Source organism: Hypanus sabinus, chromosome 2 (genome assembly GCF_030144855.1).
Source record: "Hypanus sabinus isolate sHypSab1 chromosome 2, sHypSab1.hap1, whole genome shotgun sequence".
Taxonomy (NCBI): Eukaryota; Metazoa; Chordata; class Chondrichthyes; order Myliobatiformes; family Dasyatidae; genus Hypanus; species Hypanus sabinus.
The window spans coordinates 123310252-123333493 of NC_082707.1; the positions used below are offsets into that span (position 1 = coordinate 123310252).

The following is a 23242-nucleotide window of genomic DNA, read 5'->3' on the forward strand; positions in this document are numbered from 1 at the left end:
TTTCCCAAGTGCCTGGAATACACTGCCTGGGATGGTGGTAGGCAGATACATTAGGGACTTCCAAGAAACATTTAGGTAGGCTCATGAATGAGGGAAACCAGAGGGACATGTACATTGTGTAGACAAAAGGAATTAGCTTAGTTGATCACTACATTATTAATTTCATTGGTTGAACATAGGGTCTGTTGTGCTGTGCTTCTCTACATTCCAACTCATACATCATTGGAAAGTGGGAGGAAACCCACAAGATCATAGGGAGAACATAAAAACTCCTTAAAGACAGCAGCAGGACATTTAACCCAGACTGCAGGTGTAGTAAAGTGATTATGCTAAATGCTATCCTATCATGCTGCAGATGGTTTTGGCTAGATCTACAAATGCGTGTACTCGTTACAAATGAGCAGAAGCAACCTGATCCACTGAGTTCAAATAAACGATTACAAGGCAGCGCAGGCTCTGTATTATGAACAGAACACAAATGCATATCCTGACGTCCTACCCCAAGAAAACCCTGAACAACCTTTGATGACTTGCTGGTGTTGAATCTTGAGCTACACTTAAAGGTCTCAGATTGTTAAAAGCATTTAAAATTTAATTTTATTAGGCTATCTGAAAACAAATTAAAAACAAAATAAAATAATTTGAGAAGTTGATGACATCTTTCAAATAAAATCAATTGCTGGCAATAAACTTATTAGCAAGTTTACAAAGTTAGGTGTGCAAAAAAAAGTTTCTTTCCAGGTCATTTCTGATTGCAGAGATCTGAAGCAAACTAAGCTGCCATCTCCCTATTATTGCCATAGTTTAAAAATTCAGTATCTTGTTACTGGACTTGTAGAATGAAGTAACAATGTGCAAACTAGCACAGAGTTTTAAAGGTATTTCACTGCAATTCACACTAAAATAGACACTTGCAAATTAAATCAATAGTCCATTCAGAGGGGGGATATTTAGAGTGCAATCTAGAGCCATTGGAATCTAACTGCCCTGGTCTGAAGTGAAATTCAGCTAGCTTACATATGGTTAACACTCAAACACGAATCAAAATAACTGATGTTTACCTGTGTAATTTGAAAGATTCAGAGTTTTCTGTCTCATTTCATCTTGATTTAATCTGTCAAAGACAGGAGTGGATCAACAATCAAATATGATTTCAAACAATATTAGATTAAAAAAACTTCTGAAAAGATCAGCACCTAAGTACGACACTGAGGAGATGAAAAGTTTACCTGCATTCATTATTTCTTCCATATTATGGCGAGTTAGGTAATGGAAATTTATCCTTGCAGAATAGACACCTTTCTGCAAAAATCTGAGAAACGTTTGTCCCAAATTTGTGGGGGTGGGAGGGTGGGAAAGAGGGTAAGTTTTTCTTTAACTTACTTCTTGATGTGTGCATGAACAAAAAAGCTTTATTATGGAAAATAAGTTAGAAAACAGGCCCTTTACTTGAAACTTAACCTCTTCCTCATAAAGAAGGGCTACCTATACTCTCCATAAGCTAGGACTCATGCTGCAAATCTCTGAATCTTGCTCATCCCTCAACATGATGCTCAGTGACTTACATTAGCTCCCATTAGGCCATGTTCTCTGCTCATTGCTGCCATCAGAAGGTGGTAGAGGAGCCTCATGACCCAAACCACCAGCTTCAAGAACGGTTATTAGCCCTCAATCATCAGGCTCTTGAACTAGAGGAGATGCCTTCACACCCATCACTGAACTGTTCCCACAAACTATGGCCTCAATTTTTTTTTTTTTTTTTTTTTTTAAAGGGCTCTTTGTCTCATGCTCTCTATTATTTATTTATTGTAGTTGCACAGCTATCTCTTGCATACTGCTTGAATGCCCAAGTTGGTGCAGTCATTATTGATTCTATTATAGATTTATTGAGTATGCCCTCAAGAAAATTAATCTCTGGGTTGTACATGGTGACATACATATACTTCAATAATAAATTCACTTTAAACTTTAAATTATGCAACTACTTGACATTAAGATTGTCACCATGGTGCAGATTTGAAATAGTTCCATGACATTTTCATGAGTAATTTAATGCCTTGGTCCTTTAACCCAGAGATAACAGCATTCCTTCAAATATGGCCTTTTGAGTAGCCCCAATTTTATTGCTCCACAGCTACCAGTTGTGACATTAGCTAGAAGGTCTTTTCCTAAAATCATGGCTGCTCTATGTATAATTAAACATTTTGATAGAGAAGGAACAAACATTTTTAGAAGTCAAAACATCAAATTTTTGGTCATTCACCCAAATGTTGTGAGGAATTAAAGTTCAATAACCAGCTTGTGCAGTGGCAGGGGATATTTTAAAAAAAGGTGTTGATGTAACAAAAATACAAGCTGAATGTTGGAAAGAGAGAACATGTAATCACACAATTAGTACTACCAGATATGAGTAGATTGTCAACAATTTTTCACATATATCACAAGTTGCTACCTTTACCGAACTGCCATTCTACACAACCAAGCAACAAATTCTACATAGGTAGAAGCAGGACCATAAGACATAGGAGCAGAATTAGGCCATTTGGCCCATCGAGTCTGCTCCTCCAATTCAGCATGGCCGATCCAATTTTCCTCTCAGCTCCACTCTCCTAAGCCTTCTCCCTGTATTTCTTCATGCCCTGACCAATCAAGTATCTATCAATGTCTGTATTAAATATACATAAAGACATGGCCGCCACAGCTGCCTGTGGCAACGAATTCCAGATTCACCACTCTCTGGGTAAAGAAATTCCATCTCATCTCTGTTCTAGAAGTACATCCCTCTATTCAGGAGGCTCTGGTCCTAAACTCTTTTACCATAGGAAACATCCTCACTACATCCACTATCAAGGCCTTTCACCATTCGATAGGTTTCAATGAGTTTCATTCTGCTGAATACGGACTCAGACACATCAAACATTCTTCATTTGACAAACCATTTAATCTTGGAATTATTTTTGTGAACATCCTTTGAACCCTGTCCAGTTTCAGTACATCTTTTCCAAAATAAGGGTTCCAAAACTGCTCACCATACTCCAAGTGAGGCTCAGCAGTGCTTTATAAATCTCAACATGACATCCTTGCTTTTACAGTATATCCTAGTCCACTTGAAATGAATGTTAACATTGCATTTGTCTTCTTCACTAGAATCAACCTGCAAATTAATATTTAGGGAATCCTGCATAAGGAATCCCAAAAGTCCCTTTGTGCCTCCGTTTTTTTGTATTTTCCTCTCCACTTAGAAAGTAGTCAACCCTTTCATTTCTTCTACCAAAGTGCATGACCGTACATTTCCCAAAACTGTATTCCATCTGCCGTTTTTGCCCATTCTCCCAATCTGTTTAAGTTCTTCTGCAGCCTCACTACTTCCTCAAAACTACCTACTCTTCCACCTATCTCCATATTGTCTGCACACTTTGCAACAAAGCCATCAATTCCATCATTCAAATCATTGATATATAACGTAAAGAGAATTGGTCCCAACACTGAGCCTTGTGGAATACCACTAGTCACCAACACCCAGCCAGAAAAGGCTCCCTTTATTCCCACTCTTTGTCTCCAGTCAATCAGTCACTGCTTTATCCATGCTAGAGTCTTTCCTGTAATACCATGGGCTCATAGCTTAAGTAGCCTCATGTGCGGCATCTTGTCAAAGGTCTTCTGAAAATCCAAACACATAAAATCCATCAATTCTCCTTTGTCTATCTTGCTTACTATTTCTTCAGAGTTCCAACAAATTTGTCAGGCAAGAGATTTTCCCTGTGGAAACCATGCCGACTGTGGCGTATTTTATCATGCATCTCCAAATACCCTGAGATTTCATCATTAATAACTAACTTCAACAGCTTCCCAACCTCTGCGGTCAGATTAACTGGCCTATAGTTTCCTTTCTTCTGCCTCTCCCTTCTTAAAGAGTGGGTGACATTTGCAATTTTTCACCCTTCCAGAATCAAGCGATTTTTTAAAAAAGATAATTACTAATACCTCCACAATCTCTTCAGCCACCTTTTTCAGAACCCTGTGACTTATGTGCCTTTAGACACTTCAGTTTCCCCAAGAACTTTCTCTCTACTTATGCTAATTTCAAGGACTTTGTGAACCCTGAAACTTCCACCATACTGCTAACATCTCCCACAGTAAAGACTGATGCAAAATATTTATTCAGTTTGTTCACCATTTTGTTGTCCCACATTACTACCTCTCCAGCATGGTTTGCCAGCAGTCTGATATCCAGTCGACTCTCTTTTACACTCACGTATCTAGAGAAGCTTTTGGTATCCTCTAATATTATTGGCTAGCTTAATTTTACATTCCACCTTTACCTTCTTAAAGACTTTTTTTAGTTGGCTTTTTAAAAACGCATCTCAATCCTTTAACTTCCCACTAATTTTTATGCCCTCTTTTTGGCTTTTATGATGGCTTTGACTTTTTGTTAGCCATGCTTATGTCAACTTTCCTTTAGAATACTTCCTCCCCTTAGGGATGTATATATCCCGTGCCTTCCAAACTGCTTCCAGAAATTCCACCTGCTCTGCCGTCATCCCTGCCAGTGTTCTTTTCCAATCAATTCTAGCCAACTCCTCTCTCATATCTCTGTAATTCCCTTCACTGCTTCTCCTTCTCAAATTTCAGGGTGAATTCGATCATATTATGACACTGGACCCCCCCCCCCCCCCCAAGGGTTCTTTTTCCTTGACTAATTAATAATGGTTCATTGCACAACACCTAATCCAGAATTTCATGGGCTCAACCACAAGCTGCTCTAAAGAGCCATCTCATAGGCACTCTAGACCCTTCCTGGAATCCAGCACCCTAGAAACTCCCACTCCTGGAATCCAGCATGAACTTGATTTTCCCAATCTACCTGCATATTGAAGTCCCCCATGACTATTAGAACATTGCCCTTTTTGGCATGCATTTGCTATCTCCTATTGTAATTTGTATACCAGATCCTTATTGTTTGGGGGTCTGTATACAACTCCTGTCAGGTCTTTTTACCCTTGTAGTTCATTAGCTCTATCCACAATGATTCAACACCTCCCAAACCTATGTCACTTCATTCTAATGATTTAATTTCATTTTTTTCAAACCACCAGAGCAACATCACCTCCTCTGCCTTCCTGCCTGTCCTTGCGATACAATGTGTATCCTTGGACATCAATCTTCTTTCAGCCATGATTCGGTGATGCCTACAAAATTATACCTGCCAATCTACAACAGTGCTGCAAGTTCATCTATCTTATTCCATATATTGCACACATTTAAACATAACACCTTCATTCCTGTATTCAACCCTTTTGATTGTCCGTCTTTTACGTTGCAACTCATCCTGCTGACTACAATTTTGCCCTATCAACAGCCTCTCCTCACTGCACATTGTCTCTGGTTGTAAACCAGCTACCTCAACTTCCACACCATTATCCTGCTTTCCTATATTTCTTGCATTGAAACATGCAGCTCAGGACACTAGTCACACCATGCTCAATCGTTTGATTGCCAACTTTGTCTGAGGCTTTACCAACATCTGCCTCCACAACCTCTGTTCTGGCAGTCTGGCTCCCATCCCCCTGCAACTCTAGTTTAAACCCTGCTGTGCAACATTAGTAAACCTTCCTGCTTGGTATTAGTCCCCTTCTAGTTCTGTACTGGTCCCACCTTCCCAGGAAGAGAGCCTAATTATCCAAAACCTTATGCCCTCCTTCCTAAACCAACTCCTTAGCCACATATTAAACTGTAATCTTTCTAGTTCTGACCTCACTAGCACATGGCACAGGTAACAATCCTGATATCACAACCCTGGAGGTCCTACCCTTTAACTTAGGACCTAACACCCTATGCAGAACCTCATCACTCATCTTACCCACGTCATTGGTACCTACATATACCATGACTTCTAGCTCCCTCTGTTGTTCACTCTACTCTTTCCCCCACCCCACCACTTAGCCAACTGAGGAGTTGAGATATCTACACCTCCACCTAGGTGTAGACCCCAACACCTGCAACGCAACATATCATCCAGGAATCTCATTCTTGCACACAGAACACTGCCCATTCCTCTATCTAAACAATCCCCCATCACCAAAGCAGATCTCTTCTTCTACACCCCACCCCAACTTCACTGCTGAATCACAGAGGCAGACTTAGTGCCAGAGATGACTGTGACTTTCCTCTCTTAGGCCATCCACGTGACAGCATCCAAATTGGTAGACCTGCTGTTGAGGAGGACGGCCACAGCAGTACTCTGCACAGGCTTCTTAATCCCCTTCCCATTTCTGACTGTCACCTATTCGTTGTGAACACAACTACCTCCCTATATGTCCTATCTATCAGCTCTTCAGCCTCCTTGGATGACCCAGAGTTCATCCAGTTCCAGCTCCAACTTCTTAATGCAAAGTTGTGGGAGAATACAAGATTATGTAGATGAAAACAAAGTAAAAATAATTACAAATGCTGACTTCAACAGGTAATACTGAAGTAAGGATGAAAAGAGCACCAAAGAGTAAATACTGACCCATCTTTGCAAGAATCCTCAGTGTTTCTTTCTGATATGCTGGACTGTGCATTAAATTCCCAGGCAACAGGCCCCGAATTTGCTGTGTTATCAATGGCTTGGTTCTGAAAGTTAGGATGGAGACTTGCAGAGTAGGAAATTTCAGATAAAACATTTTTATCTGTGGAGGAGGCCTGGGGTTGTGCAGCCAATGTACACATATTTCTTGGTACCTGGGTTTGAAGATCCGATTTGTTCTTTGAAGGAAAAACAAAGTGAATGTACATAATTTAAATACAGCATTTAACCAATTACTTTTTAGACAGAAAGTTATGCTGCATTATGAAAGTCAACCTAATCCCAAACAAAGTATCTGTATCATATAATGATTTCAATTAATTATGTGCTCAGGTACACTGGTGCCAAGTTCTTAATCTAAAATTCATTTCACCAGCCTTCCCACAACATGCACACTGGTGGACTGCATAGGTTCACATAGCATACATTAATGATGCCTCCTCCAGCTTTCCAGCACACCACTTTGGCATTTTAGGTATATTGCTCAGCAACACAAAATCTTCTTGGTTCATAATGGAGCAAATGTATATACGATTTTAATGTTCTTCATAATCTCAAGTAATGAACTGAGTAATCAAACCCAGTCCTACAATGTTCAGAAGTGATTCCCAGAAAAATTCAGTCTACCTCATGTCTGATATCATAGCACAAAGTAATTTCATTACGACAAAATTATACTTGAAACCGAGAACTGTTTTAGGGACTAATTCAAGTATCACAGGGAATGAAATATCGTAGAAAAAATGCATGCAATTCTTGTGTAATGGACACAGCCAAGTGAAGAAATACTCATGGCTGGCAAATTTCATGACACATGCCAGTGATAATAAACCTGATTCTGTTAAGCACTAGATTACCTGCTTGAATTAGTAGAAAACAGTATCAGGAATACTTATCAATGAGAATGGATCATTCACTCCTGATAAATTAAATATTCCATATTCCACATATACTGATAAATGGACAAGGTGTCCAAAACAAAAGTAGGCCTTGGTGGTTAAAATGTATTCAAGGGAGCTTTCTCTGATCAAGAGAATAAAATTTAGTACTACAATTCAGATTTTCATGCACGATGCATTTTTTGCACGTTTACAAAGGAGTAATTTTTGTCATCTGTGTTCCGCTACGTTTTTTCAATGCAATTGCCTTCATATTAATGACATCTTGTTTAAATAGAAGCATTAAAAGCTGTTGTGTTTCCTAACAAGGCAAACTTTATGCACAACAGTCATTTTGCAAGAGGTTGCTGGGACAAGAGTGGCTGTGATTAGTTTAAATATAGGTAAAACTAAACTTAACTTGATAAAGTGGTACACAATAATCCAAAGATTTAATACCTTCAGGCAGCTTAAATTTTACAAGATCAGAATTGGAGAATGCTGAATGATAACAAGCCAATATGTATATAAATTTAACAAAGGTAGCTATCTGTTATTTCACCTCATTGGTCATAATAAGAACTGTAAAAAAAAAAGTTGTAATTCTTATGACAGTGGACAAACCTGTTGGAGACGTTCTTGCTGTTCTTTCATTCTCATTTCTGTCATGTGGATTAAATGCTCCATCTCCTCCTTTTCCTTTTTTAATTTCAACAACTTTTGCTCCTGTTCTGGAAACAAACACAAGGTAGAGTTGGCAAAAGGGCAGTTGAGACTATGGGGTTTCATCAATTACTATGCCATTTGCCACTGAATGGACAGTGAGGCTACATCCACATCAGACCAGATAATTTTGAAAACGCCGGTTTCACGTAAAAATGATAAGCATCCACACTACGTGTTTTTGAAAAAATCTCTATCCACACTGAAATGGAGATTTCGGCGAATCTCCTCCTACTGGGCATGCGCAGGACACATCGACAGAAAATAAGCGACATGTTTGGTGTCGAATCTCGCCGTAAAAGTGCGCATTTGTGTGGTTACAGACTAGAAAAACTTAACGACAGACAGCTGTTGGCTCTCGCGCAGGAGAACTTAAAAGTAAAAAAAACAAATACTGGAGCCTACGGAGGCAACCGACAGGGAGTTCACGGACAGATGAACCCGGCTGATGATGAACATTGAAAAACTGATTAACTTGCATTAATAAAGCACCTTGTTAAATGTATAAAACATGTCTGCATCAGTATTATCTTGTATTTCCATACAATGTTACATTAGGCTGTTACACATCTATTGTCAGAGAAGCACTTGCATAAATAGGTAAACCACCTTCATACGAGCAAGGACAGAAAACGGCAAAGTGAGGCCGGTTCCTTGGCTATATTTAAGAGGAAGTTAGATATGGCCCTTATGTCTAAAGGGATCATGGGGTATGGAGAGAAAGCAGGTACAGGGTTCTGAGTTGGATGATCAGCCATGATCATACTGAATGGCGGTGCAGGTTCAAAGGGCCGAATGGCCTACTCCTGCACCTATTTTCTATGTTTCTAAATTGTTAGGTTACATTCAAGAAAACAATGAAATAGCGTGCTGCCGCCTGATAGCGTTTTTAGAAGTCTCCCGTTACCCCGTCCACACTGATCTGCCCGAGCAACGTTTTGAAAATTACCCACCCTGGAAAGCGTTTCTGAAAAGTTCCGGCTTCGGGGGACAAAAACACCGCTTTAGTGTGGATGGAGGGTAAAAATGAAGAGAAAAAACTTTGGTTACGGATTTATCCGGTGTAGTGTGGACATAGTCTTAGCAATCCTTTCACTATGCATAAATGCTAAAGCAACACTATGCAGGACCCCTAATTTTTCCAGCTACAGCTATAACATGATTTTTTTTTAAATTACATATCTCATAATGGCATTGGTGGATCTGATATGGATTGGACAGATTGCTCATTCTCTGCAGGTGAAGATCAAGTTTAAGATTATTGCCATTCAACATATGTTTCTCCAGACCAAGGTGTAAAACACTATATACAACTCACACGCAACACAATACTTACACAAACATAAGATGCATTTACAACACCTTGAGCCCTCATTACCCAAATACTATGTACTTTCATTTAGCACATGAACTGTGCCACAATAGTCTTCGACACTTTGACAATCTCAACACCGAAAGGCACACGGAGGGCAGGAGTGTTGGTAGTTCAGAAGCAAGAATCAGTTGCGCTGAGATGACATTTACACCCAGTGCTTTCATATTTGCTCAGACTGCTACTTTAATGCTGAGACTCCCAAATCAGAGCAACTCAGCCAACTTTAATCTGCAACCTTCTACACTGCAAAAGGATGCACTGGTGTTAAGCTCTGCAACATAATGAAGTCTGCAGCACATGTGGATGGTCTGAGTTAAAACTCTGGACTGCTGCCAGAATCAAGGTAAGATGTCCCTGGGTCAAATGTCTCCCTGAATGAGTCTGAAAACAATTGGAGAGGTGACAGCATACCCAGAAATGGTTCAGCCTTGCTGTTTTCTGAAATGCTGTTTTGTTCACTTCTCCACATGGAAGGCTTCAAGAGCCAAGCCCTCAGTAGCCAAAGTGTGACGCATAGAGGAATATTATCTTTTTGGAGGTGCTGGAGAATGGAACACAATTTAGATTTTAGTTTTCGTGGCTCTCAGCACTTGCTTCTGTACCGCTTGCTCACATTTTTTTCCGCTCAACATACTCAACGGGTTTGCCTTTAAGTGCAGGGTGCCCCCCCTTGTAGGTAGGTAGGATCTATCAGCCGACAAAACAGTCTTATCAGTGGAATTACAGGTGGGACTCCAAAGATACTCTACAACTCTGACTCCTGATGCACTCTTGCTACACTGCACAACTAGACTCGAGAGTCAATAGGTTTTATTCTTGAACTGCCAGTCCTCTGCAGAGCGGCAACGGAAATGTGGCAGGAAACAATTTACATGGAAAAGGAAGCATGCATCATCTTGGAAACAGAGCCATGACAAATTTCACCCGTTCACAGACCAGACAAACCAGAGCACTATGGGGTTCATGCTCATCTGGAACTCTAGATTTGTAGGTCACATGTACAGATCATCAGTAAGATTATTGCCTTTGCACCCAGAGCAATTGATAGTCTGCTATTTTAAATGCCCAGCAATTCAACTGCAAGGCAATTCATAGCCCAAAGTGCAAGGTTCCTCTGTTGAGACTCTTGCAAATCCAGCACGTTCTACAGGGATAAGGCTTAAGAAAATTCAATGTAAGAAACAAAGCCAGGCAGTATTGACTCAATTGCTTACATTGTACAAGCCAATCTCCACATTATTAAAAGGTTTTGTCAGCTGATAGATCCTACCTACCTACAAGGGGGAGCACCCTGCACTTAAAGGCAAACCCGTTGAGTATGTTGAGCGGAAAAAAATGTGAGCAAGCGGTACAGAAGCAAGTGCTGAGAGCCACGAAAACTAAATTGCAGAATAGACTGGACATAAAGAACCCTCATAAACACCCCTCGATGGGACCATTTTGTTGCAGGGAAACAAGACCAGGACTCCCACTGATTCAGCGATATTGGTGTGTTGCAATGATGTTATATGTTCATATGAGGAAAATATGCACTGTGTGTTTAATATCCAAATGTTACTTAAAATGTTATGATGCTATTGACTTAAGCTACTTATAATTGACTTATCACTATATTCATGGGAGGAAAATATGTACTGTGTGCTTAATATTAAATTCATCAGATAAACCCTTTTAGAAATGAAGTGTATTAGCCACTTATGAGTGACTTATAGTTGACTTACCACCTATATTCCAGTTGTGATTAACACTCCCATCCCCCACCCACTGGTCTGCAAGAATATTGTCAATATTAAACCAGTCTGCAGTGCAAAAGGTTGGTAACCCCTGCTCTATTGTAATATACTTAAAGCAAGATAGCATTGTGGGCACAAAGGTACTGATGATGGTCATTTATCAGCAGGCCGAGGAAGGGAGGTGGGTGAGGGGTAGGATGTGTGCAGAGGGACAGTTGGTGAAGATTGAACGCCAGTCCAACATATTAAAGATTCCTTATGCAACATATTTAAAGCATTAAGAACACAACAGTATTACAGGACTTTCAATACATCAAAATTCTCAAAATGCCACTGGGTGTCCAGTAGTTTGCAAATTTTCATTTCCTCAGCAAACCAAATATTTCAGTTATTGCCTTGGTCAAATAACAGCTTCTTCACTCAAAGCTTACTATAATACAATGTTCAAGTAAGGTTTACGACAATGTTTCAAGTCTGGACGCAACTCTAAAGTAGCTAGAAGGGAAATGACCTTACAAAAAAATAATTCTTGTCAGAGAAGGAAAGTCGAAATGGAAAATCTGGAAATACTATCGACTAAGGCTGAACTCCAAGTGAACAAACCATTATTAGGTTCTGTGGAGTATGAACACAGTAAAGCACAAACAATAATGGCCAAATTTCTTTTCTATAAGTGCATTATCATCATGAAATAGGCCACATGGAAAACACAGTGCATTCAATACCTACTGAAAACTCAGCACACTGCTCATACAATCCAGTCCAATTAAATGATTTTACCTAACCGCAAAATCAGCGTCTCCAAGAAAAAGATGTCCAAATTCACAGGTATTATGGATTCACAACTCTGAAGGAACAGATAAAATTTAAGGAGTTCTAAGACTAGCCATCTTATTTCAGTTTTAATTAACTGATTCTATCCATCTATCTTCCCCAGTGATCCTGGTGGGATTTTAACTTTGGTACAGCAGCATAGTGGATAGCACAACAAGTGTGATGAGAGTGTGGAATGAGCTGCCATCACAAGTGTTGCATGCGAGTTCTATTTCAACGTTTAAGAGAAGCTTGGATAGGTACATGGATAGTAGAGGTATGGAGGGCTATGGTCCTAGTGCAGGTCGATGGGAGTCGGCAGTTCAAGTGGTTCAGCAGGAACTAGATGGGCCAAAGGTCCTGTTTCTGTGCTGTACTTTTCTATGACTCTAATGCTTTACAGTACAAGCGACCCTGGTTCAATTACGGTTGCTGCTTGCAAGGAGTTTATACTCTCCACGTGACTGCGTAGGCTTCCTCCAGGTGCTCTGGTTTACTACCACAGGCCAAAGATGTATCGGTTTCTATGTTAATTGGTCCTTGTAAATTGTCCTGTGATTAGGCTAGCATTTTAATTGGGGGATTGCTGGGCAGTACGGCTCAAAGGGCCAAAGGGCCTATTCTGCACTGTATCTGAATAAATAAAATAAACTCTTCCCAAGATCATTAGACGAGGCAACTGGATTATTGATTCACTAATAGCCAAAATGCTCTCCTACCTTTATTTATAAAAGAAATGGTTAAAAATAGCTATGGAAACTTAAGTCCTGATAAAAATGTAGGAAGTTTTAACTAGTAGCAAAAAACAATACCTTTACAAATTGCTTTATATTTTGCTTTGAATTCCTCTGCTCGAAGTTCTTCGAAAGAGAACTCACGCAGTCCTGCATAGACCCGGTCTTTTGAATACATGGAAACCACCGTTTCTTCTTCTTTGCAGTTTTGTAACTGCACTCTGGCCAATGGATTTGTTTCTTTGCTGGGTTTCCGGGCACTCAACACTGGAGTGAACAAGGGTTCAATCTTACGAGGAGTTCTGCAATACATGGAAATTTAAGGATATTTGCACTTTGACTCATGGTAATATAATGTATTTTAAAACAGCTTTCCCTGGGCAGCAGCAATTTTACAAAATCCAGAAACCACAAAAGCGCATTGCTTTGTTTACAAATACTCTCTTCAATCAGAATTAGATTTATTATCACTGACATGTTGTGAAATTTTGCAGCAGTAGTACAGTACAGGACAATAAATAACTAGTACAAAAGACTTCTGAAGTTAAAAGACATTTACTATTCATGCAGTACTGAATCAACACAGAGAAAAGTACAAACACAAGAGATGCTGGAATTCCAAAGCAACATATACAAAATGCTGGAGGAACTCTCAGCACATCAGGCAACATCTATGGAAAAGAGTAAACAGTTGATGATTTGGGCCGAGACCCCCCTTTCAGGACTGAGAAGGAAAGGGGAAGGAGAAGATGCCAGAATAAAAAGGTGGGGGTGGAGGGGAAAGATGTTAGGGGGAAGGAGATAGGTGAAGCCAGGTGGGTAGGAAAGATCAGGGGCTAAAGAAAGAAAGAATCCGATATAAGAGGAGAGTGGATTATAGAAGAAAGGGAAGGAGGGCAGGACGCAGGGCTAAGTAATAGGCAGGTGCAAACAGCTTGGAATGGGGAATAGAGGAAGGGAGGGAGGGTGGGGGGGGGGGGGTGTAAATTTGTTCACCAGAGGTAGAGATTGATATTCCTGCCATCAGGTTGGAGTCTACATGACAGAATACAAGGCTTTGCTCCTCCACCCAGAGGGTGGCCTCATCTTGCACAAGAGGCGGCCATGGATCAAAGCATTAGAATAGGAATCAAAATTATAATGTTTGGAAACTGGAAATTCCCCCTTGTGGCAGATGGTGCTGAGGTGCTTAAAGAGGAGGCCAAAAAGGGAGCACCGAACACATTAGATGACCCCAGCAGATTCACAGGGGAAGTGTTGCCTGACCTGAAAGGATTGTTTGGGGTCCTGAATGGAGGTGCCACTTGCAGTAATAAGTGTCTGAAGAGAGGGAGGTTAGTGGGAAGGGATGGACAGACAAGGGAATCACAGTGGGAGTGATCCCTGCAGAAAGTTGGTGGGGGGGGGGGGGGTGAGAAGAAGAGGTAAAGATATTAATAAACAGCCAACGTTTAAGGCTAAAACCAGAACTAAAGTGTTCCCAATGCGGTCGTCTCTACATTGGGGAGACCCAATGTAAATTGGGAGACCGCTTTGTTGAGCACCTTCGCTCCATCTACAAAAAGCAGGATTTCCTGGTGGCCAAACATTTTAATTCCAATCCCTCTTCGTGCCAGTCCATGGTACTGCATGATGCAGACACACTCAGTTTGGAGGACTAACACCTTATATTCCCACTGGGTAGCCTCCAACCTGATGGCATTAACATCAATTTTTCTAACTTCCAATAGTTGTTCCCCCTCCCCATTCCCCCTCTTACCTCTTCTCCCCACCTGACTATCACCTTCCCTGGTGCCCCTCCTCCTCCCCTTTCTCCCATGGCCCACTCTCCCCCATCAGATTCCTTCTTCTCCAGGCCTTTAACCATTTCTACCTATTACCTTCCAGCTTCTTACGTCAATCGCCCTCCATCACCTACTTGGCTTCTCTATCACCTTCTAGCTTATACTCCTTCTCTTCCCCCCCCCCCTTCCTTTCCAGTCCTGATAAAGGGTCTTAGCCTGAAATATCAACTATTTATTTATTTCCATAGCCTCCATTCCTTCCAGCAAGCCTCTTCTCCCCTCCCACCTCCTTATTCTGGTACCTTCCCCCTTCCTTCTCAGTCCTGTAGAAGGGTTTCAGCCCAAAACATCGACTGTTTGCTCTTTTCCATAGATGATCCTGACCAAGGGGCCAAGTGGCTAAGGCTTTGGGCTGACGATCTTAAGGTCGTTAGTTTGAGCCTCAGCCGGGGCAGCATATGTGTCCTTGAGCAAGGCACTTAACCACACTGCTCCTGCACATTTATAGGCCAGTGGCAGAGGCTGGTCCAGTATGGACAAGACCTGCTGAGTTCCTCCAGCATTTTATGTATTTTGCAATGATATGTTACAATGCTATATCACAATATCATAGATATTGTGATATAGCATTTTGTGTGTGCTGCTTAAATTTCCAGCATCTGCAGATTTTCTTGTGTTTGCGTTCATAGAAGTTTCTAACCTTGGCTGCTAAAACAGGTTTAAAAACAAGTAACACACACAGGACTGAAACAAGTGTTGGATTAGACTGTAGAATAGAACACATGCACCTAGTGGTTATAGTTGCTTTTGTAACAACTTGGTTGCAATTGCAGTTATTGTATTACTTGAATAGGGGTTATCTTACTGGTTGATCAAAGCAACGGAATTTGAATAGAATGTTATCTGTAGAAATTCAATGGAATTAGTAAACTGGCATTAGAGGAACAAACCACATTGGCTTTTTCTCTCCTTTCTCTGTTCTTCCCCTGCCACTAAAGGTCTCTTTCTCTCTTTATACCCCGAATCACTCCCATGTTTTATCTTCCTGTCTTTATCACCTTTATTCTTGAAACCCTTAATAAACGATCACAAACAACAAATTTTAAACCTCCTCCTTGACTTCTGAAGAACCCAGGATCAAATACATAGGCATCAAAAACAAAAGACAGTTCAAATTTTGTATTTTAGAAAAATTACTAAAAACAAAACCATGAAAAGGCAGGGATTAGAAAACTGGTTTTAATTTGTTTTCCTCCTCTCTCAATTCAAAGTGGTATGTGCTTCTATATTAGGGATCACACAGCCACGATAGCAAGTCAGAGGGTTCACCAACATAAAATGTGTTTCTCGCCACCAGTACTCAATCAAGTGCAATATATTCAGCATTTAGTCATTTCAGATTTTCAGTATTTACAATCTTGTCTATCTGCTAAACTATACTCAACTTCAGGTATCAGTGAACTTTTGGTTTAAATTCAGCACAGATCTGGGTGATCGGTAGTCAGTCTCTTCATATTTAAAGAATCTTAAAAACAACATTCACAAGCTTACACATACACGTTTTCTACATGAGCAGTTTCCTCCTCATAAAGCTTAAAGTCAGGTTTGCTGGCTGATGAGGCTGAAGAAAAAGGAACCGAATGCATGTTGGAACTTCTGGGCATCTAAGAAAAAAAAAAGACTGCTTTTAAAATCAGCTGAATAAAATTTGTTAGATACAAGTATTTCTTAAGAAGCAAAAATACTAGTAATACTGGTAAATAACTCACTAATTCACAAGAGGTCAGTGTAGTGATATGTCAGCACAGAAACATTCAGACACCCAAAAAGAGAATGGTCTCAGATGTCATACTAACACCTTACTGAAACACACACACAGCTTCAAGATTTACCAATGAACAATACATTTCCAGTATATCCTTAAACTGGATACTGCATTAAATGGAAATATTAAATGAGGCTTGATACTGAACCACAAGCCTTATCAGGGTATCGAAGACCACTCATCCTAAATATCAGGTATAAAGTAAAAATCCTAATTCAAGATTTTTCATTCAAAGTCCAGTGATAGTGACGAATAAAATAAAGCTCTGTTCTCACTTCTGTGGCAGGAACCTAGCTTAAGCTGATATTGTAAACACCACTGCTGAAGTTGTCATCATTCAGTTGTGTTATTGAACCAACTCCCTTTGTCTACTCATTACTACACCAAGGAGGTATCAGTGGTCAACTGGCCATTACTTATTCGTCAAGTAACGCCGCAAAATCTGCTCATAATGATGCAATGGCATAGAGTTAGACAACACATTAAACGCCCTTCAGCCCACAAACTTTGTGCCAATCATCAAGCACCTGTTTTATTCTCCAATATTCCTGTCAACTCCCCTAAGATTCTACCACCCATTTTTACACTGGTAGAGACCAACTAACCCAACCAACCTGCATACCATGAAGTGGAATGAAACCTGTTATTAGAGGGAACATGCAACTCCCCTGAAGAGTCTTAGAAATTAAAGTTCAAGTTCAAAAGGTCAAAGTAAATTTATTAATCAAAGTATATGCTACCATATAATACCTTGAGATTCTTTTTCTTGCAGATGTTTACAGGAAAAAAAGAAATACAATAGAATGACTGAACTATGATCACTGAGCCGTGATACAGCAGCTCTACTCGCTGGACCACTGGGATCCTGTACTGCAAAAATTTGAATTACAGTTCCTCCATTGCAGGGCACTTTCAAGAATTCATAACTTGCTTTTAAGTACTTTTGGATTTTGATCACGGAAAGTGCTGACAAATTCCATTTTTGAAAAAAGATTTTGCAAGGTGGATAAACTACAAAGAAAATTTAAATACTGCAATCTGGTCATAAATTTTGAGGGGAATGAAACTGAACATATGATAAATGGAGACAATGATTGAGATGGACACGGGCAAAGAAAGGAGACCAGCTTTGGTCTTGAAGTAAAGTTGATCACTTAAATGGAAAACTATTCCATTTAATATTCCATTAATATTTGAAACAAAGTGAAGGACAAAATTTGCAAGGAGATGCTTGGTATGGTAAAATTTCAATTAAGCTATCCCAACAGCCTAAACACATCTAAATACATTCAAACTCAAGTTCAGTGGATTTGGAAAAAATTAACAATTAACTACAATTTCCTTATAAGAAATTCATTAGAAGTAGGAAAGACAGGCAAGCTTCTCTTTCACCCATTATGCCGCTGGTGGGGTTCACGGCTTTTTCATTGTGTTGGTAGCTTCCTATGGGCAGGCTTGGCTGATCTTTACCTACCTTTGATTTTGCCCTTTTTAATACATCAAGTAGACATGATTGGCTCATTCATTTTGGACATTCATGCTTACATAGGTGACATGAAAATTACATTGGTTGATTTTTCCACTATTTAAGCCTACAACAGACTGGCAAGAAAGAATAATACAATTTATATACATTTTTAAATATTCATTATGACCATAATAAACTAGTTCAGAACTGAACCACATTCTATACACAGTAATTTATTTAAAACCAATAAGGTTCCATAATTGGAAACTTAATTAGTATAAGGGCTTGGAGGAGTGACTGCAATCACAAGCAAACTTCTGGGCATTCTCATTAAGCATTGTTGATGTAAAAACATAGTATTTGATTGAATAGGAAAGTAGCACTTCTGTTCAGTGTTTTGTGCAAGTGACAATCTAGCTTAGCACCCCACCAATAAAAAAGTGAAGAGCTAAACCAACTCTGTACTGAAAAACACACAGCTTCAACTCAGTCTTTGGCAAAGATGCCAACAGTGAGACAAGAGGCGATTGATATCATTCCCAGTTTCAAAAACCCTATACAATCACATCCTCACTCACTTCATTACATACACTCACTTACAATACATACCCGTGTAGTATTCCAGCGTCCTGGCTTGATTTCATTCTCCTTAGCAGAAGTTGAAGGAAGGGTGGACCATTGTCTCTCTGCTAACCTCAGTTGGTCTGTAGGTTGGTTACACAACTGATTTTCATTGAACACAGTAAAAGTGCTCTGCTGCTCTCGAGTGGAAACTACATGCTGTCCAAGTCCTTGGCTTTGTGCTAGAAAGTAAACAACTTAATTATACACAACTGCAAACCAAGTTCTACACTAAGAGAATAATCCCTCATCAACTCATTTTTGCTATATCTGAATTACTATCCTTAATGCAGCAAAAAAAAATAGATTATACAGCAACAGGTTAGACATAAAATTTTAAGCAACCACTGTTTTAGCCTCAGCTGAAGTACTGTAACCACATCAGGTCACCACACTTAAACAAGACGTCAAAGTCTCCAGAAGACTAACACTAAAATATACAGATGACAGAATAGTTATACGGAGCGGGGGTATAGAATTGTCGATAAGAAAAACATAGCAAAGTTTTACACAGCGGAAAACAAACTTACGTCTCACAGAACCTCCAATCCTGTTGACTGGTGCCAAGGCCTTCTTTCGCCCACTGAGTTTAAGATCTCCGAGAGTGGTCCTTTGTGGTTGAATTGGCTCAGGAACCAATTCCTCATAAGTTCCTTCATTTATTGAGGTAACTACTTGCTTACATATCCGTGATTGGAAGTATCTTCAGAAAAACAGTAGTGAAATAAAGAAATGGCAGAGAAATTAAAATTTTATATCTGCCTTTACAGACTAGACAGAAATCCATCTGGAAGTAGAACAGGGAACTTCCACAGATTAGGGTTATATTTTGTACCTTCTGCTATTAAGGAAGGAAAAAACAAATGAAACAATTGAAAAGTTAGTCTGGCAGTAATGGAAAAAGTACTGAAACCTATTAATTATGTACTTGCATGAAATTAGAATAAACATTGATTTATTACAGAGCAAGAATATTGATAAACTTCTGTCTTCCTCAAGGAAAAACTGTGCTGTCTTTACGACAGTTATTTAGTTTATAATATTTTCGCTTAGTAATTCATTCAATAGTATTTTCTAGTTAGAATTAGAAGTGTTTAAAGTATATTCATTGCATGTAAAATATATCGGCATGCGATGACGTCACATCCGGTTTCGCCGCGTCTTGTGGGAAAATACCGGTTTGAAATTAGCGCGAGGGTGGGGGCTCACCACGAGGCAGACCCGAGCAGAAGTTGTTTTGCAGGCATGAGAAATCACAGTGAGAGCAACGCTGTAAGTTAATAGATAATCGATATATTGAACTAAGATGTTAATGCCGATCCTGTTAGAAGTAACGATGGTAGATAATGTTTATGCTTTCGTTAGTTAAAGAGTCGCGGATAGTTTGCATGGAAGTGTATTTAAAGTAGTCAATGGAGCAGGTAAACTCTCCCTGTATACTGCACCTTAGTGTAATGTAGTTATAGTCACCTTTGCAAGTATTTACACTTGAAATGTGATATTAAGGAAGGAACAAATACTGTATCAATCTTGTATTGTTTTATCAACAGTTTTCACCATATGTTAATGTGAAGAGTGAACAGTAAATGGTTAATCTTACTGCGATCTGGTTCTTATTAACTGTGGTTTATCTCGACGTTAAATTCGGCGTTCGTTACACGCGAAGGAGAACGTTACAAAAACTATTAGTATAGAGGATGAATCAGTGAATGGCTGCTCCTAGACTTTTAGGAGGTCCCTGACAAGGATGCCCTGAAAGGCATTTTATAAACCTTACTGTGCAGCAAACCAGGTATACGGGTTAAATGGCCTATTTCCTACAACTATTTATGCTCTCCCCGACTGGGAACAAACTGTGTGTGCAAACTCATTAAAATGACCCCACAATTTACTAGTAAAGGCTGTGCGAATCAATATGGACAACTGTGATTTAATATTAGTGTTTATTTTTTGATAGCATTTTAGTAATGAAGATTCCAGGACAGAAGCAATGAACTTTGTTATTTTGGCTTAGCTGCATTAGACTGACGGTGGATTTGACTGGTTTAAATAATTAAAAAAACGTTTTTGCACTAAAACTGAAAAAGTGTCCACGAGTAAAAATAAAAATTGGAAGTTCAGACCTGAGATACATAAGCAGTTACCTGTGATAATGTTGCAGTTTTTCAAGAGGTTCAGCTTTGAGCCAAATCCCTTCTTGCAAGACGGCCTCTGCCTTTTTATTATTCCCCAGAAGCTCATATCGTTCAGCCCAGGCAATGTAAAGAGCAGCATGTGATACACCAATTCCTTTGCTCTTCAGGAAGTCAAAGACTTCTAATGGATCAGTACAATAGTCAACCTGAAAGAGATCAATTCTGGTTACAAAAAATGGAAAATCAATTTTGAACAAAAGGTCATTCATTATACATATAATGGACTCGTAATTCAGACAGCCAAGGTAGTGGTTCTTATGATACTTGAGTATATTGCAGTGAAGTAAGGCTATGCAGTCTGCATACAATTCTCATTTTATGCTCACATCTTGGCTGTGAAAATGCCACATTTTACAATGTTCACAATCCCTCCAGTTATTTTCAAAGGACTAATTCTGGATACTTCAATTTGTATTACTCCCACACTCAGAGCTCAACATCCTTTAGGCAAAACAGCCTTCTTTATTGACCCCTCATTCATCATAACTTTCACTTCCTCCACCATCTGTATACTGCAATTACAATGCGTACCATTGTTAAAATACACTGCAGTTACTTACAGAGGGAGCTCCAACAGCACCTCTCAAACTGCACCACCAGCAAAGTATGAAAACACCACCATATGCAATTCCCTCAAGTCATAATCACCCTGCTCTCAGAATATATTGCAGTTCACCACCACTACTGGATTGAAAGCCTGGAATTCACCATTTAATAATACCATCTAGTGCAAAGTATGCTAGCAAGGATGGTCAATAAACACTGGCTATGCTAGTGATATTTATATCCTACAAATAAAAATTATAGTGGCAACACATTTGGCAATAAGTCTCAGGCCTGCTGAAATGATTCATAAAAGGAGTAAAATTTGGTAAGAATTAAACAGACCAATGTTTTTTTTTCACACTCTGCTTAGAACTGATATCCATTAAGACAGGAGGATTGGTGGCATTCAGTGGCATCCAAGCCAAAGACACTGTCAACATGGGCAGAGAAGAGAGAAAATTAAGGGAAGGCTAACTCAACATTAACTGTCTGAATAAAATTACCTTAAAACTAGAACCGAAGAAATAAAAATACCTAATGATCGCAAGCATGCTGACATTCAATAAAATTCACGGCTATCAAAATTTTAAAGTTTCCACCAAGGGATTCTTTTTTCATCTCAAATTCTCATAAATTACTGTTCTCCTATCTAGTGACAAAACCACTTGCTTTTGGATTCATCAGCCCAAGGAAACATTTTAAAACATTTATCCTTTCAACTTCACACCTCACAAATACCAAGTATTACTACCTCTGATTAACATACACACAGCAGAAAACAATATTACTAGGATAATAATTAGGAAAGATTTAGAACTGTAATTCACAAATACACTTACAAACTTTAACCAATGACCAAGGTACCGTAGATCACTGTAGTATTGATCATTCCTTAGGAAAAGTTCCAAGCTTCTCTCCAACAGTGCTGAGAGATTGCTATCTGTTCCACCATGGGGAAACACCTGTTCTGTCCACTTAATATACCTGTTTCACAAAAAACAAGCCAGTAAGAATTAGTCAGTGCAAGAGACAGATACAGCTTCAAGGTCTAAGCATACCACAGTTATACAAAATATTTTCAGCACTTTAAGTGATTAGCTCATTATATTTGTATCCTTTGATAGAGTAATCCATATGGTTCTGCAGTTTTCTCCCTCTCCCCTTACAAGCACAAAATATTCAGAGTGAAAAAGGAGTGACAAATGATTTAATAACATCTTAAAATGCAATCAGATAACGACGTGATCTGTTTAAAAACGGTGTTTTTCCAGTATCCTTAAATCAGGTCATGAACCCATCTGAGTCAGATGTTCTTGAAGGAGAAAAACCTATTTGAATATTTTAAACAGCTCATTCAAATCTCCAAATCTTTCTTGCTCCTGGAGACAGGCCCTGTTCCTCTAGTCTTTCCATGTAGCCCAATGCCCTCATAAATGATACAATTCTGGTAAGTTTTTGTATCTTTGACATCTTTCCTAAATCATTGCCTCAATTAACAGCTGTTCAAAGTTCATGCAGTGACATTACTTACATGATCCATTGCACTATTAATACCAGATCTCAAGTTTTTATCTAGTACAAAGAAATTGCCTTCAGAGCACTGCCTCTAAAAATTGTACAAATAACCCAATCCCACTTGCCATTCAGTACACTCATTACATTTGTATTCATTTGCCTTTCTTCATTCTTTTCATCAAGCTACATCACCACAAACCTTTGTATTAAAATTTGCTGCGTCTACACAGTTGTTTCCTGGTTTATTAGACTCAGAATTAGGTTTAATATTACTGGCATATGTTGTGAAATTGGATGTTTAGTGGCAGCAGAACATTGCAATACACAATAAAAAAACAAATCACAACAAGTACATATATAAAAATAAATTAAATAAGTAAAGCACAAAGAAGGGAAAGAAAAACTAAGGTAGTGCTCATGGATTCATTGAGAAATCTGATGGCGGAGGAGATCAAGTTACTCCT

General features: G+C 39.3%; 1 protein-coding gene across 1 annotated transcript in view; it reads right to left on the reverse strand.

The window, feature by feature from the left end:
* Positions 1-23242, reverse strand: part of bub1bb (BUB1 mitotic checkpoint serine/threonine kinase Bb) — a 69894-nt gene that overhangs the window by 32701 nt on the left and 13951 nt on the right. Inside the window, exons 4-12 of the mRNA XM_059953992.1 lie at positions 22103-22247; positions 20667-20863; positions 19053-19225; positions 18511-18704; positions 16166-16272; positions 12903-13126; positions 8071-8177; positions 6512-6747; positions 1062-1114 (exon numbers count right to left, since the gene is read on the reverse strand). Coding sequence (XP_059809975.1) covers positions 1062-1114; positions 6512-6747; positions 8071-8177; positions 12903-13126; positions 16166-16272; positions 18511-18704; positions 19053-19225; positions 20667-20863; positions 22103-22247 — 1436 coding nt within the window. The remainder of the gene's footprint in view (positions 1-1061; positions 1115-6511; positions 6748-8070; positions 8178-12902; positions 13127-16165; positions 16273-18510; positions 18705-19052; positions 19226-20666; positions 20864-22102; positions 22248-23242) is intronic.